This window comes from Protopterus annectens, chromosome 14.part0 (genome assembly GCF_019279795.1).
Source record: "Protopterus annectens isolate FY-2018-M chromosome 14.part0, PAN1.0, whole genome shotgun sequence".
Taxonomy (NCBI): Eukaryota; Metazoa; Chordata; order Ceratodontiformes; family Protopteridae; genus Protopterus; species Protopterus annectens.
In genome coordinates, this window is record NC_056748.1 from 868,313,371 (window position 1) to 868,327,078 (window position 13,708).

Here is a 13,708-nt window from a genome sequence, read left to right on the forward strand (position 1 = left end):
GTACATTTTTATGCAAAAAAAAAATAAAACATTACCATAAAATTCTATTATAAAACATCACAGCAAACTTTGCCATATCAGTTCAATATTTAAACCCCTCAGACTGAGTTTTAAATTTCAGAGTTAAGCCTGGTTTCATGTTTGTGAATATCTTGACTTGCTCACCTCCTCTAGGCCACTGCAAAATACCTAAAACTATAAATCTGAAGCCTTGCATATTTCCTTCATGAGCTAATTTTGTTTGTAATGGTACCAAAAGAGTGTGAGCTCCTTATACACTTATTTTTTTTATTTTGTTTGTTTACTGGCCCATTTTCAGCAGTGGCCCAGGGAGGAAAGCTCCATACATACAAATAGTATTAAACAATCAAATTGAACATGTATTAATCAACAATGTACAAAGCAAGTCGGTAAAGAAATTAGTTATATAACAATAATTAGAAAATAATTAACAAATAGATTAACAAATTTAATAAAAAATGGCACAGTTAATGATAAAAACTGGCTGCATGAGTTAATAGTGAGAACATTGTGATTCAGTAATTGCAAGATAGAGAAATGCTGTCTACATAACAGTTAAAGACAAAGCAGTATATGTGTATACATTGCTAACCAAAATTGAGTGTAGAATCAAGACAGCATTCAGCAGTTAATAGTTGTAGCTGTGAGGATGAGCTAGTTTAGGGTAACATTAGGGAGTAGTAGGTAGCTTAACCAGGAGTATGGCAGGAGCAGAGCCAGTGTTTTGCTAGATGTTCCTTAAGGAAGTTTTTAAACTCATGAATGCTGTTTTTTTTAGCAATAGGTTGACGAAGAGTGTTCCACAGTTTGGGAATTTTATGGGAAAAAAGGGTGGTGTCCTGTGTGTTGTGAGCTTGGGTAATCTTTAACAATAGTTTATTTGATGATCTCAGAGCTCTAGGATTGCTGTTGGGTTGGACTAGATTGGTGAGTGCCAGGCAGTTGATAGGTTTGTAAATTATATTGTGGGCTATGGACAATTGGTTAAATGTTAGAAGGTTTGGTAGTTATAACCATTTAAATTGGGAGAGTAGAGAGCAGTGGTGGGTTCTGTAAGGGTGGTCTGTGGCAAACTTGACAATTTTGTTGTAGCATGATTCCAGATTATTTAGGTCAGATTTATGAATGTTTGTAAATACTAGAGAGCCATAGAGGAGGGTGGAGAGTAGATGTGTGCTGGTAGTGGCTAGTCTTTTGTTGTCTGTAAGGTAAGGTTTAATTCTGTAAAGGGTGCCTAGTTTGGAGTGGACTTTTTTGATGGTGAGGGAGATGTGGGTGTCAACATCGATTGTGACACCTAGAACTTTGGCTTGGCTGGTGGGATCTATTTTGGTTCCGGTTGTGGAAAGGATAGAAAGTGGAGTTAGACATGTTTTGGGTTTATTGTAATTGAAGACAATTAACTTGGTTTTGATTAGGTTAAGTATGAGTTGATGGCTAGTGAGGTAGTTTTCTATGTTCTGGAAAGATTTTTTCATTTTTGTTTGTAGGTCCTGGGGGGTGGGGGCTGTGCAGATTAATGTAGAGTCGTTGGCGTATTGGACTATGAAGGCTAGTTTTACCTTTTGTTTTGTCCTGTCTCCTATATTTTTCACTGGACAGTTGCAGCTAATTCCAAACTATATAGACAAATAAAGTTTTGTTTTAATTTTTTTTTCCATTTAAGTCTTAGACAGAGCTGCAAACATAATATCTCCCCAGGTAACCATGTTTTGCATTCACTTGGAGACATTCTATAGTAGAGAATCTCTCCTGCATTACTGGAAATCTACATAATGTATTTTCAAATTTACATCTGAATGCAATATATCCCAGTTCTTCTTAACTGATTCACAAAGTGTTTTGGAAATACAGTAAAGTTTGAAACACAAAACACATTTTTTCATCTTGATTGTCATTGTTTTCAGTAATATTTTCCACATTACTAAATGCTTTCTTTTTGGCTTCCTGAAAAATTGGTAGCCTAGATTCCATATCTTCATAGCTTTTACCATATGTTGTGGATCACTAGTAGTGCTCTTTTTATGGATTACTGCTGCTGTAGCCTAAGTTATTAGTTATCTCCTGCTAAGAATATAACAGCCAGACTGTTTCCAAAGCTTCAGGGTACCTTCCAGGGGAGGACTGGTCATCTGACAGCTCTGGCAAATGCCAGAAAGGGCCAGTGCCAAAATGGGCTGGTGGGCCCATGCTCTTTGAAACTGTATGCGTAAAAAGGCTTTTTATTTTAATCAGTGTCCACAAAATCACAACTATCGTTGTCCATTGCCCAAATGCATCTGTAGTGTTATTAGTCATCAGTGGCGGCTCATGGTATCGGAAAAAAGTTTAATTTTTAAACTGTACACACTAGTAGCAGTTTGAACTGCAAGCTAGTGTGTAAAGTTGAATGTGATTCTCTGTGTGGAACATGGGGCAGCGCATGTGTGTGTTTAAATTCCACTTAAAAAAAAAAAATAAATAAATTATCTTTTTTGTTAGTGGAGTGTTTTAAAAACAGTCTGGATTGGGAAGACCACAGGCATCAATAAAGATGTCCAGAAGTAATTGTGGTTTTAACCACAAGAAATAGGAAGCTGATGGGACATGCCCAGAAGTAATTGTGGTTTTTACCAGGAGAAATAGGAAGCTGATGGGACTGTGAAGTCAGCAGCCTGTCATGTAGTCTGTGATGTGTTGCTCATTAGTCCTGTTACTCTTGCATTCTCTTCTCATGCTTTAATTGTGAGGGAGAGAGTAGATTGATGAGCGACAAGTAAACAGAGAGAAAATCAACAATTTGATCAGAGATTAGTAACACAAATCCGTAAAAAGCAGTTGCCAAGAAATTTCTTGCCATTGAAGAGGGATCTCTTTTGCAGGTTTTGTGAGATTGATGTTTAGCTAATACTGTTCCATTGCTGGACAGATACATTCCCTTTGGGGAAATAACCTTCCACTTTACATTTTATGATGGAATCTCTATCTCTACTTTTTCTGTCAAATTTTAATTTTAAAGCGGGGAAAAGGGGGTTTTAATGACTGTCATGTGACTTCTAGGTTTTAAATGAGAGCGACACTTTTTACTTTCATGGTAAAAAGTTGTTAAAACTGATTTTAAATTAATTTTTATTTGGATAAAGTTGGTTTATTAGAGGGGTGCAGTAAGTGTTTAAAGTATTTTTACTGTGTTGGTTGAGGGGAAAACCTACTCTCTTACAATATGCCTGTTTTATTAACTATTGCTGCTAGGCTTCCCCAGGAATCAGGCACCTTTTTCAGCTTACCCATGGAACAAGCTGCTGCTTCCTTGGTTCTTCCTTCTTCCAGCCAGAAAATTAAGTAAGTTGATTTTCAGCTTTTGCCAACACAGCACGATAATAAATTGCATCTGCTGCAGGTGGGTGACTCTGCTGTGACCAAATCTGGTTCCACATACCACTCATTTTTTTCTTGTATTCAGTTGAGGCACTCCCTACAGCCATCATGGACCAGCTGTTAGTCCTATCCTCTACAGCTGATGGATTGCCCTTGGTGAGCAAGGGAGAACTGTTCTTTTTGGTCCTGGTAGAAAGGGCAGAGAAGTTTATTCTGTCTAACCAGAAAGTTGTGTCCGTCCCTAGGGAAGTTATTGCTGGGAATACTGGTTCGGTTTCTTCAGAAAATCCTTGTCAGAAAGAAAAACTAAAACTTGTTTTCTCATGCTTCATTTACCCTGGACAGGAGTAATTAACTGGGTTTAGTGCTGTCTTTTCACCTTTCCTGAATGGATATTTCTGCTAAAACAAAAATGAATTCTTCATTTTCTGAAGAGATTCAAGAAATTCCCTTTGAAAGATCCTGTTTTTCTACAACTGTTTCGAGAATGAAACAGATGTTTCAGCAGTAAAACAATATTTCTCAGTCCCACAAGAAGTATCATGTTTTGTTACAGTTAAAATTTCACAGAATCATAGGAGGTTGCTAGACTAATGGCCCTGAGGCCTTTACAAGCCTAGCCAAGAGTTTATCCCCAAAAAAGAAATCTCAATCATCAGTCACCACTGTCAATGAGGGACACAGGTAGAACCCCTGGGCCAAATTTGTGGTTTCCCATCTACTCGTTAAGGTTGCGTTTGAAGAGCATCATGGATGTACTTTGTTTGACGTGTATGGGAAGTGTATTCAAGAGATGGGGCAGCCTCTGGGAGACAAACCTGTCCCTCCAGCAGGTTTTGTTAATGTATATTAGATTTAGGCCTTTAGATCAGGTAATGCCTGAGCAGTTAGACTTAAGGATGTGGAGCATCTCTAGTAGTGCAGTGTCTGAGCTTGCCCTGTAGGCAAGACACAGATCACCTGTGAGTAATCTGTACGATACCAGAACTACCTTCTATTCCTCTTGTTCATTCGGCACTCGAGGATGTTTTTGTCACTGCCTGTATCTTGCTTGACAGACAGCCTCCTGCTCCCTAAGAAGCAGATAGATTATATAAAGTTCCTCACACTTTTAAGTTTTTACATACTCTTCCCAGATCAGACCCAACAACTACTGTGTATCTGAATGCAGCTGCTGTTAAATATTTGGTTAATATTTTTCCCTGTCCTTCTGTTTAGGATGGGAATGCTTTTGATAGTTTTGAGGAAAAAGTGTATTCTTATGCAACATTTTTTTTTAGAATTCTTAGGTTAAGCTCAAATGTCTATGCTTGTCTCTTCAGAGAACATGAGGACTGATTTTAACATTTGCATCCTCTTCTGTAGAGTAATCTGCTATTTGTAATGCGAAATGTATGGTTTTGCTGAAACTGTTTTGAAGAAGTTTGCTAGGTTGCATTTTCAAAATCTTCCAGAAGAAGTTCGGAATAAAGTTTTGATTTTTCCCTTGGGTAGAAGTTAGTTTTGGACCATCTGCTTCAGAGACCTGTATGAAGTGTGATGAATGAGACATTCTGATTAATGAATTCTCTCAGTTTTTCAGTCTTCTCATTCATCTTGGCCAAGGGATTTAATGCTTCCCATACTAACTTCTACTAAGGCACAATAAACAGTCCTAGCAAGCTGTTGGTAAGCAAATTTAAAAGCTGTATTAGATAGTTTCCAAAAACTGTAACCTTTCAGAATTAAAGACACACAGATTAGTCTGTATGACTATTTACATGACTTCCACGCTCCCATCCTGGCAAACCCTGAATCATCAATGTTACCTTTGCTAGAGGAAGTCTGTCTCTCCTCAAATAAGGTTCATCTATTCTTACAGATATTTGTATCATATTGTTTTGAATTGATATTCCAGTAATGGGTGTTCTCTATTATCTATTAGCTGTGTTGTTTGATTTACATCTTATGCATCTGCATTTCTGAATGTATGAATTCTATTCTTGTATTTTACTTTAACATAATGTAACCTTCATTGTATTTGTATTGCTTACAGAGCTTTTCTCCCCGGGCCTCCACTGAAAACGGGCACTTTTAGGCCCAGTGGACTTCCCTGGTAATCAAACTGAAAATAAATAAATAAATAAAAATCTGTTAGCCATTTCAGCACATATGCCCAAGGATCCCCCTCTTTCAGTGCAGTCTCATGTGAAAATGTTTTTGAAAATGGTGCTACATATGAAGCCTCCTAGCTTTCAGGTGGCTCCTCCTTAGGATCTTAATTTGATGTTATAACTAAATCTTACGCTGTCTGAACCAGATCATCAGTCTGTCTTGAGTTTCTTGACATGGAATACAGTGTTCCTAATTGCTCTGACCTTCTGCAAGAGGTGTATCTGAGTTGGAAGCTTTTATAGTGAGTCAGCCTTCTCTCATTTTCCACAAAAATAAGGTATCCTTAATCAGTTATTTATGCATGTAGTTGTATCCAGGTTTTCCTTTACCCAAGCTATCCATCATCCTCTGTTCCTTCAGAACCTAATATGGGGGAGATAGCATATTTCTTATTTTGGATGTCAACAACTTGGGTACTGTCTTTACAGAACAATATCTTGCAAGATCTCTGATCTCTTGAAAAGGTGTGGGATCAGTCTCTACCAGTTCAGACTGTTTCGTAATGGTTGTTTTTTGCTAATATGTTTTGTCATACCCATTGCAACAAAACTATTGCAGACAGGTTGAAGGTTTTGTTCAACCAGGGCCTTGACTTCATCTAAGTGTTTTGGAAAAGGTTGAATTTTAGAAGTTTCCTAGAAGTAGCAACTTTGTTCTTTTTGTACACCTTTACAAAGCACTATGACATAGATTCATTCTTAGGTCTAGGACAAGTTTTGCTAGGATTTTTCTCCAGGGACTTCTGAAACCTCTTCCTCTTGGCTGTATATAAACTGTGATAATCTACCCATATAATTAAGCAACAAATGAGGTATGCCACTGTAAATTAATGTCCTTGAACACAAACGGATATCCGAATAAACAAAGTACATAAAGTGGGCATTCAAACACCTACTGTTATGGCAAGTTTACTAATACAGCTATACATTCCTTCATATCCTGATGTATCCACTGGTAGTTAAAGATGCAGTTAAATGAATGGAGTGGGCACTAAATTTTGTGGAAAACTATTTGCTACAGTAGATTTTTTGAATACTTTTTGCTGTGATATTTTTGCCTTCTTCACTTTTAAATGTAATATAATTTTATAGATATTATGCACTAAATAAAAAAAATTGTGTGTGTAATGGATATACAAAATTACTTGATTAGACATAAATTCTGCATTATGCATAAAAGTGCTTCCAAGTAAAGCCATAACAATATTGGCATATGTTGATGCACAGATAATCCCATAGCTGTTTCTTTCTTTTGCAAAAAAAAAAATTACTTTTATTATTTATTTACATTTTTAACTGTGGTAAACACCAACCACAAATGATCAATTTCATGAAATAGTTTCTGTAGGGTTTCTGACAGGGTCTTGTTTCAGGCTGGCCAGTAAGCAGCTCAGCATGTTATCTGGCCACATAGTAACAGTGTTCTTGGTTTTAGATCAAGCCTTGAGGGTTTGTTCATGGGAGATTTGTGGAAGGTATATTGATGTGGGCATGAAATCAGGGAATGTAGGTGGGGAAAAGGGGGTGAAGTTATATATACAGCAAACTCTCAGTTAACCAGAACTCAAGCAACCAGCAAAAATATTTCGAAGAAATACAGTACAATTTTCATGTGTTGCACTTTCTGCCCCCCTCCCCCCAGAGAAACATACCATAGATTTTTAGAGTTATAAAAAGGAAGATAGAAATAAATTCCCCTCTCACCCCAACCTGAGAAGAAGTCAAACCAAACAAATAGTATAGGCTACAGTATTAGTCAGGCCTATTTTTAATAGTAACTCTCAAGCAATCAGAAATTACAGCTTTATCTGGCATCTACCAATCCCCATGAGTGCCGGTTAACTGAGAATTTACTATAAATTTATTCACTAGTAAGATTGACTATCTCCTGTTTGTCTCAGTATGTGATATTCTTTACTGTTAGCGCTGCACAAATCTGGGCATTGTTTCTAATGTTTCTGACATAATTAAAGAAGACTTTGTGGTTGTTCTTTGCCTGTGTGTCAGTTTTTACCTCAAATCTAGCTTTGGTTTATTTGATCAGAATCTGGGGTTACCTGATAAGTTTAGGAAGATCTTTTTTTCTTTTAGAATAGAGCCTATTTATATCTGGTTTCCATCACGTGTTTTTTTTTAATTCTTATGTTGACCAAAGTTCATTAAACTGGCACCTTTGTTTTAACGTTTTACAGAATGCAAGCAGGTCTATTTGTATAGCCTTTACAGCTGTATGCATGGTCAGAACAAAGTTAAGCCCCTTCAACAACAAACTAAGAATGGAAACATCTCCTTGCAAGTCAGAAAGTTTGTCCATTCGCCATTTTCTTCTTCTCCTCAGTTGCCTCCCTCAAGCCAAGGTGAGGTGTTTACCAGAGTCTGTCTTACAATATTCTCTCAAGGGGGTTCCATTTTTCTTTTGAGGCTGGCCTTCAGGAAGTATTTAGTGTGTGTCTTACTCCCATAACCAGAAGACACAGTAGAGCTGCATTCATATGGTGAACATGCTTTACTTGCTCGTCTACTGAGCATCACAAAACCACTGCATCTGTATAGATAGTTGTCATCATGGTCTCTCTGGTCTCTATTGAATTTTTTTTTTTAAGATTAATAATTCATTTTCAGACTTGATGCAATCTTCTTTAATTGATGTGCAGCTTTTGGTTCAGCCTCCAATGCATGAATTTCATCAACCAATCTCGTGCTTGTAAGCATGATATTCCAACTGTATTTTAGTACATTCCTTGGTGCATTGTAAAATACATTTCACACAGTAGTCCCAAACATCAGCATTTTCGGTTGGAAATGGATGTTAGCCATTTATTACTTGGACAAACCTCTAAATGTCAGCCCCATTTCTAAACAATGTTCCAATGTGATTTTGTCATCAAAACATTTTTACACATGTTGCAGTTTTGTTATTTTGGATTGAATATTTATACCATATGTCCTAGCTTCCTCCTCTAATAGCGAGTTATACAGAATTAAATGCAACTGTTTTCAGACAATGAAACAAATTTAAATATTTTACCACAATTAGTTCCATGTAACAACATTTTCTTTGTACCTTCCCTACTTCAAGCTGCCACACACAAATACACACACACAATGTGTGTGTGTGTGTGTGTGTGTACATATATATATATATATATATATATATATATATATATACATACACACACATTAAAAATTATGAAATGTAATACACTTAGTCTGATGGCTTTAAATACAGAATGCAGATGGCAAAGTTTGCTGTGATTTATGTAGAGTTATATATGGCTAGTTGATTTCTAGTGTGAAAGTGCACTTGCTGTCCTAAATTATGATGTAGACTTAATCTTTAATTATTTAGTGATAACTAAACATGTTAAGTAATTAATTTGAGTGTTTAAAAAGTGTATTGTGTGTGTAAGGAAAATTCTTTTTTCTGCATGAAAGTCAATTGCCAAAGCACACAGGAGAACAAATTTTATCTTCTAGATTCTGGTGTTTTTCTTAAATGTACATATTCACAATGTGAGCAGCAGTTAGTATTCTATAGTGTGTTGCAGAATGTGCATTTGTATACATTATGACAGTTAGATTTTAACATGCAGTACTTTCTGCTGTTTTTAATTCAGCTTCTTCGTCCAGAGGAGGTTGAAATCTTAGTTTGCGGAAGCCATGACCTGGATATGCATGCCTTACAAAAGGCCACTCAATACGAAGGATTTACAAAAAATGACCCAACAATAAGGTATGCATCTGCTACTAAAATGCTTGTTATAAATATTGCTATTGGTGTATGCATTTTGTCTCAAAGGTCCACAGACTGTATATTTTTTTAATGTTTAAAGTGCATGCCGCATTTACAATAGATGCAAAGTTTTATGCCTCAGGCTAGCGTATTTTCTAACAACAATAATCTGCAGAGTATTCATTATCCACATAATTATTTCTGACTAATGCTTTTTAGAGCTACACAGGCTCAAGATGTCTGTGGAGCAGCCAACAGAATGGATATGTAAATCAAGTGCAGTTCTTATGTAGTTAAGTGACAGATGTATTAGCTGTCCGAAGAACTTTTGTCTATATTTTATGAACACACACATATATCTATATATGTGTGTGTATAAATATATATATATATATATATATATATATATATATATATATGTGTGTGTGTGTGTGTATATATATATGTGTGTGTGTGTGTGTATATATGTTTATATATATATATATATATATATATATATATATATATATATATATAGACTCCACCTAAACAGGGTATTTAATAAAAGAAGAAAACTTATAGCCAAAATCAGGAACAGCAATTACTTTAAAGACGAGTATTTTCTTATAAAACTAAACAAGAAACTAAGAGGCCTAATTAAGTCCAACAAGGCCAGGATAGACTTGCATGTTATGGATCGTCATAACGCGTTCTTCGTTATGTCTGGAACCTTAGTAGTGTGTTGAACTGGTAGTGAAAGGTAACACCTTCACTGATCAGGGTGACATAGCAAATCTACTGGCTGATAAATTTAGCTCAAACTGCATCACCCACAAGCTCTACCATGTGAAATCTGCTTCAACATACTTCCCCCCAGCTATCAGAAGGGATAAGCTGCTGGCAGCATTTGCTAAAGCCAAGAACACTGCCTCTATGGGTCCTGACAACATCTCCAGTTGCCTCCTGAACAGTCTAAAACATGATCCATCAGGACCACTTGAGGCACTCTTCATCTGCAGGTTTGAAACATGCTACAGTCCAAGTGACTGGAGGACTGCAACAATCATTCCCCTCTGAGTGCAGACCATCAACTGACCCCAGGGAATTACAGACCCATCAGTGTAACAATCCTAATATGCAAAGCCATAGAATGAATTATGGAAATGATAAACAAGGACATTAGCAACATACAGACATTGGAACCATTTCAATCTGGCTTTGTTAAGGGGAAAGTCATGCTTATTTAACCTAGTAGACTTCTTTGAGAGGTTCATCAAGGCAATGGATGAAGGTAAAACAGTGCATACTATAGGTTTATAGGTTTATAGGTTTATAGATTAGTACTAAGCTAACTGCCTTTGCAAGCTATTTTAAGCCTAGCCAATTATCCCTTGTGAGATTCAAACCCTGCATCTTGTGTTTGTAAGGCAAACACCTTAACCATTAGGCCACCCTCCCAACCCTATGTATCTTCACGTGACTAAGACATTCGATGCAATACCCCACTCAGGCATTGTTGAGAAACTCTCTGAGCTAGGAACAAATCCTTACACAACTCACTGGATTGCCAGCTGGTATACATGACCCAAGACGTCAGAATCAATGAGACCACCTCCACCAAGAGACTGGTCAGCAAGCAGTGGTGTACCCCATGGCTCTGCTCTGAGCCCCGTCCTGTTTGGCATCTATGTCTGTAAATTCAGGGCTAATATTGAAGGCCACTGGCTCACCAAGTTACCAGATGCCTGTAAATTGGGAGCTATTATAGATTCTCCCCAAGACTGCAACATCTTGTTAGTGGGTTTGATACAGAAAAATGACTGATGCCAAAGCAGTGACCTAAAACCCAATGCCAAAAAATGTATTCTAATGCCCTTTGGGAAACTGTAAACTGAAGCTAATTACTCCATCAGTAAAATGCCTTTAAAAGTTGACCCAATTGTAAGGGATTTGGAACATATGTAGACAGACAGCAATCTGGCCTTTGACCAACACATAGCTAAGATAATAAGAAAATCATACTTTGTCACCTAGCTTATAGGTAAGGTTATGGCACTCGGGTCTAAGGAAGTAATCTCTCCTCAGCCCTTATCAGCCCTATCATTGAATACAATGCCCCCTTTAGTACATATCTAAACAAGCTCTTGCAAAAGTTGGTATGCCTACAAAGGTTTCTAACCAGGAGAATTCAGGGCATGAGTACCCTGTCCTATAGTGATCACTTAAAGGGTCTGTCTCAGTATTCAGTTTTCCTACAGGTGACTGAGAGGGAATGTTTCCCTGGCTTACAGGGCTCTCTCAGACCCCGCCCTGATGGCTCTCTTGCACATGTGCAAAACAACAGCATCAGAAAAAATAGATCCAAGGATCTGACGTTTCTTTGCAACATAAATAGAAAGTGTCTGAGAGACAGATATGTGAATCATGAGATATCCTTCTATTCCTATGTTGCAGTATTCTGCATATGGGTTTACCCTTCTAGTCTCATGTACGTACGGCCAGTATCCAAAAGCTTTCAGTCCCTTCTAGGTGCGTGAGACATCAGCTCTAGGTGAGAGTATGTGGTCCATAAAAGTGATGCTGGCACACACCAGCCCTCACAACTTTCCAGCTGCCAGTCATATGCCAGATGTTCCTGCTTCGCTGATGACCAGTTCAAGTTTCAATTTAAGTACCCCGTTGGAGACCTTTTCAGTTCTTCCTTTTATATTACTGCATTTTCATGTTATCCAGAAAGGGGAAATGTCACTGCGGCCATCAAATCCCCTCATAAAGACACCCATGATAACTGTTTGTTCTGTCTCGGACAGTCGCACGATTATAAGGCCTGCCCTATTTGCCAGGTGTTCGTTCCAAAAATGTTGCACAGTCATCTGCATACACTAAATTTGTACATAGAGAACCAACATCTGAAACAACATGCTTTATGTAAGGAGAGCTCATTGGATGTCGCCTCTGAACCGCCAAAAAAGAAGGCCAGATCTTTACAGCATGTAATGCTTGCTGAGCCTCTTCCAGCTGATCCACAGCCTGTGGCTGACATCTGCCTGGCCTTAGGATCTGGACCAGGATCTGCCACACCGGATGCCATGGGTCCCTCTGAGAAAGCCATTCTACCAGTGAGTGATAGCACGTCCACAGATGCTAATCCGGTGACTGTTTCAGATGCCAGGGGGAGCCAGCATGTTCAGGGGAACCTTCCGATTCCTTGCCTCAGACTTTGACACCTGCTCCTAAACAGACACCTGTTGGGACTATCAAGAGGAGAGAAAAAAGAAAGCATTTTTCCCACCCAGCAGAAAGTATTCCAGACTGGCAGGCTTTTAGGCAACACCTTTTCTCAGCTTTCATGTCCCTGAGGCATACATTAGCTACTTCTGCACCTTCTCCTCCTCTCTTTAGTCCTAGGGCTTAACTTGCAGAGACAGTTAACAGGGAAGTGGATATCTCTTCAGATTCCTTAGATGATTCCCTCTTGTATAATTCACAACTCTCTTCTCCTTTGGGTTATGGATCCCCAGAGGAAGAATCTATAGACCCAGATTCCCCTGTTGAAGACGTGACCTTCTCTGAAACTATTTTTAAGATGAAGGAACACTTCAAATGGGAATCCACAGACATGTCTGAAATACAAAAGAGGTTCTATGACCTCATTCAAATGGAAACACCAAGCCCTTTGGCTATTCCTCCTATGCTTCCCACCTCCGTAGATGCTTTTTCCACTGCATCTCTCAATCTGGACTCACAACCTCCTGCTCCTCATAGAGCAGATAGATTGTACAAAGTCCCAGACTCAGCTAAGCACTTAATTAAGTGCCCTCCAGCAGTTCCAGCTACCATTTCTGTCTCCACAGACAAAGCTTCCAAACTCTTGCCTACCACCACCATCCTTCATGCTGACAGCAAAACTAATGACAGGATTAGGCAAATAGATTTATACCTCTTCCACTTTAGAGCTACTAATTACCAGACTCTTATGGCAAAGTACGCCCTGTCTCTTCTAGACTCTGCTGCCAAACTGTTGGCAGACATTCCAGACTTCTCAGCCAAATCAGCTATGTCTTCTCTACTGACGCTTACATCCCAAGTCATCAGGCATTCTATTAAATTTAGCTAAGATGCTGCAGAATCCTCAGCAAGGTCAGCAATTTCATCTTCTGCACTTCGCAGATACTCCTGGCTGCACTTGCAACCTCTGCCAGATGACTTTAGGGCTAAGTTCAGTGATGCACCACTTGACAATGCTGCCTTATTTGGCTCAAAAGTAGCAGACCTTTTCAAATCCCTGCAACAAAAAGGAAGAGATGCAGAATCTTAAACATATGCTAGTTTTTTCTGTACCTAAATTCTGCAGGAGCTATCCTGCGAAAAAACAGTTCATCAGGAAACACTCCAGTCTTGCTCCTCAATCTAGACACAGGCAAGAAAGAAAGAAAAATCCTTCAGCTAGAGCACCTTCCTCCTC

General features: G+C 38.3%; 1 protein-coding gene across 1 annotated transcript in view; it reads left to right on the forward strand.

Moving 5' to 3' along the window:
- The window catches only part of HECTD2 (HECT domain E3 ubiquitin protein ligase 2), a 1,329,650-nt gene that overhangs the window by 1,256,158 nt on the left and 59,784 nt on the right, over positions 1-13,708 (forward strand). The window contains exon 19 of the mRNA XM_044056649.1: positions 9,149-9,264. Coding sequence (XP_043912584.1) covers positions 9,149-9,264 — 116 coding nt within the window. The remainder of the gene's footprint in view (positions 1-9,148; positions 9,265-13,708) is intronic.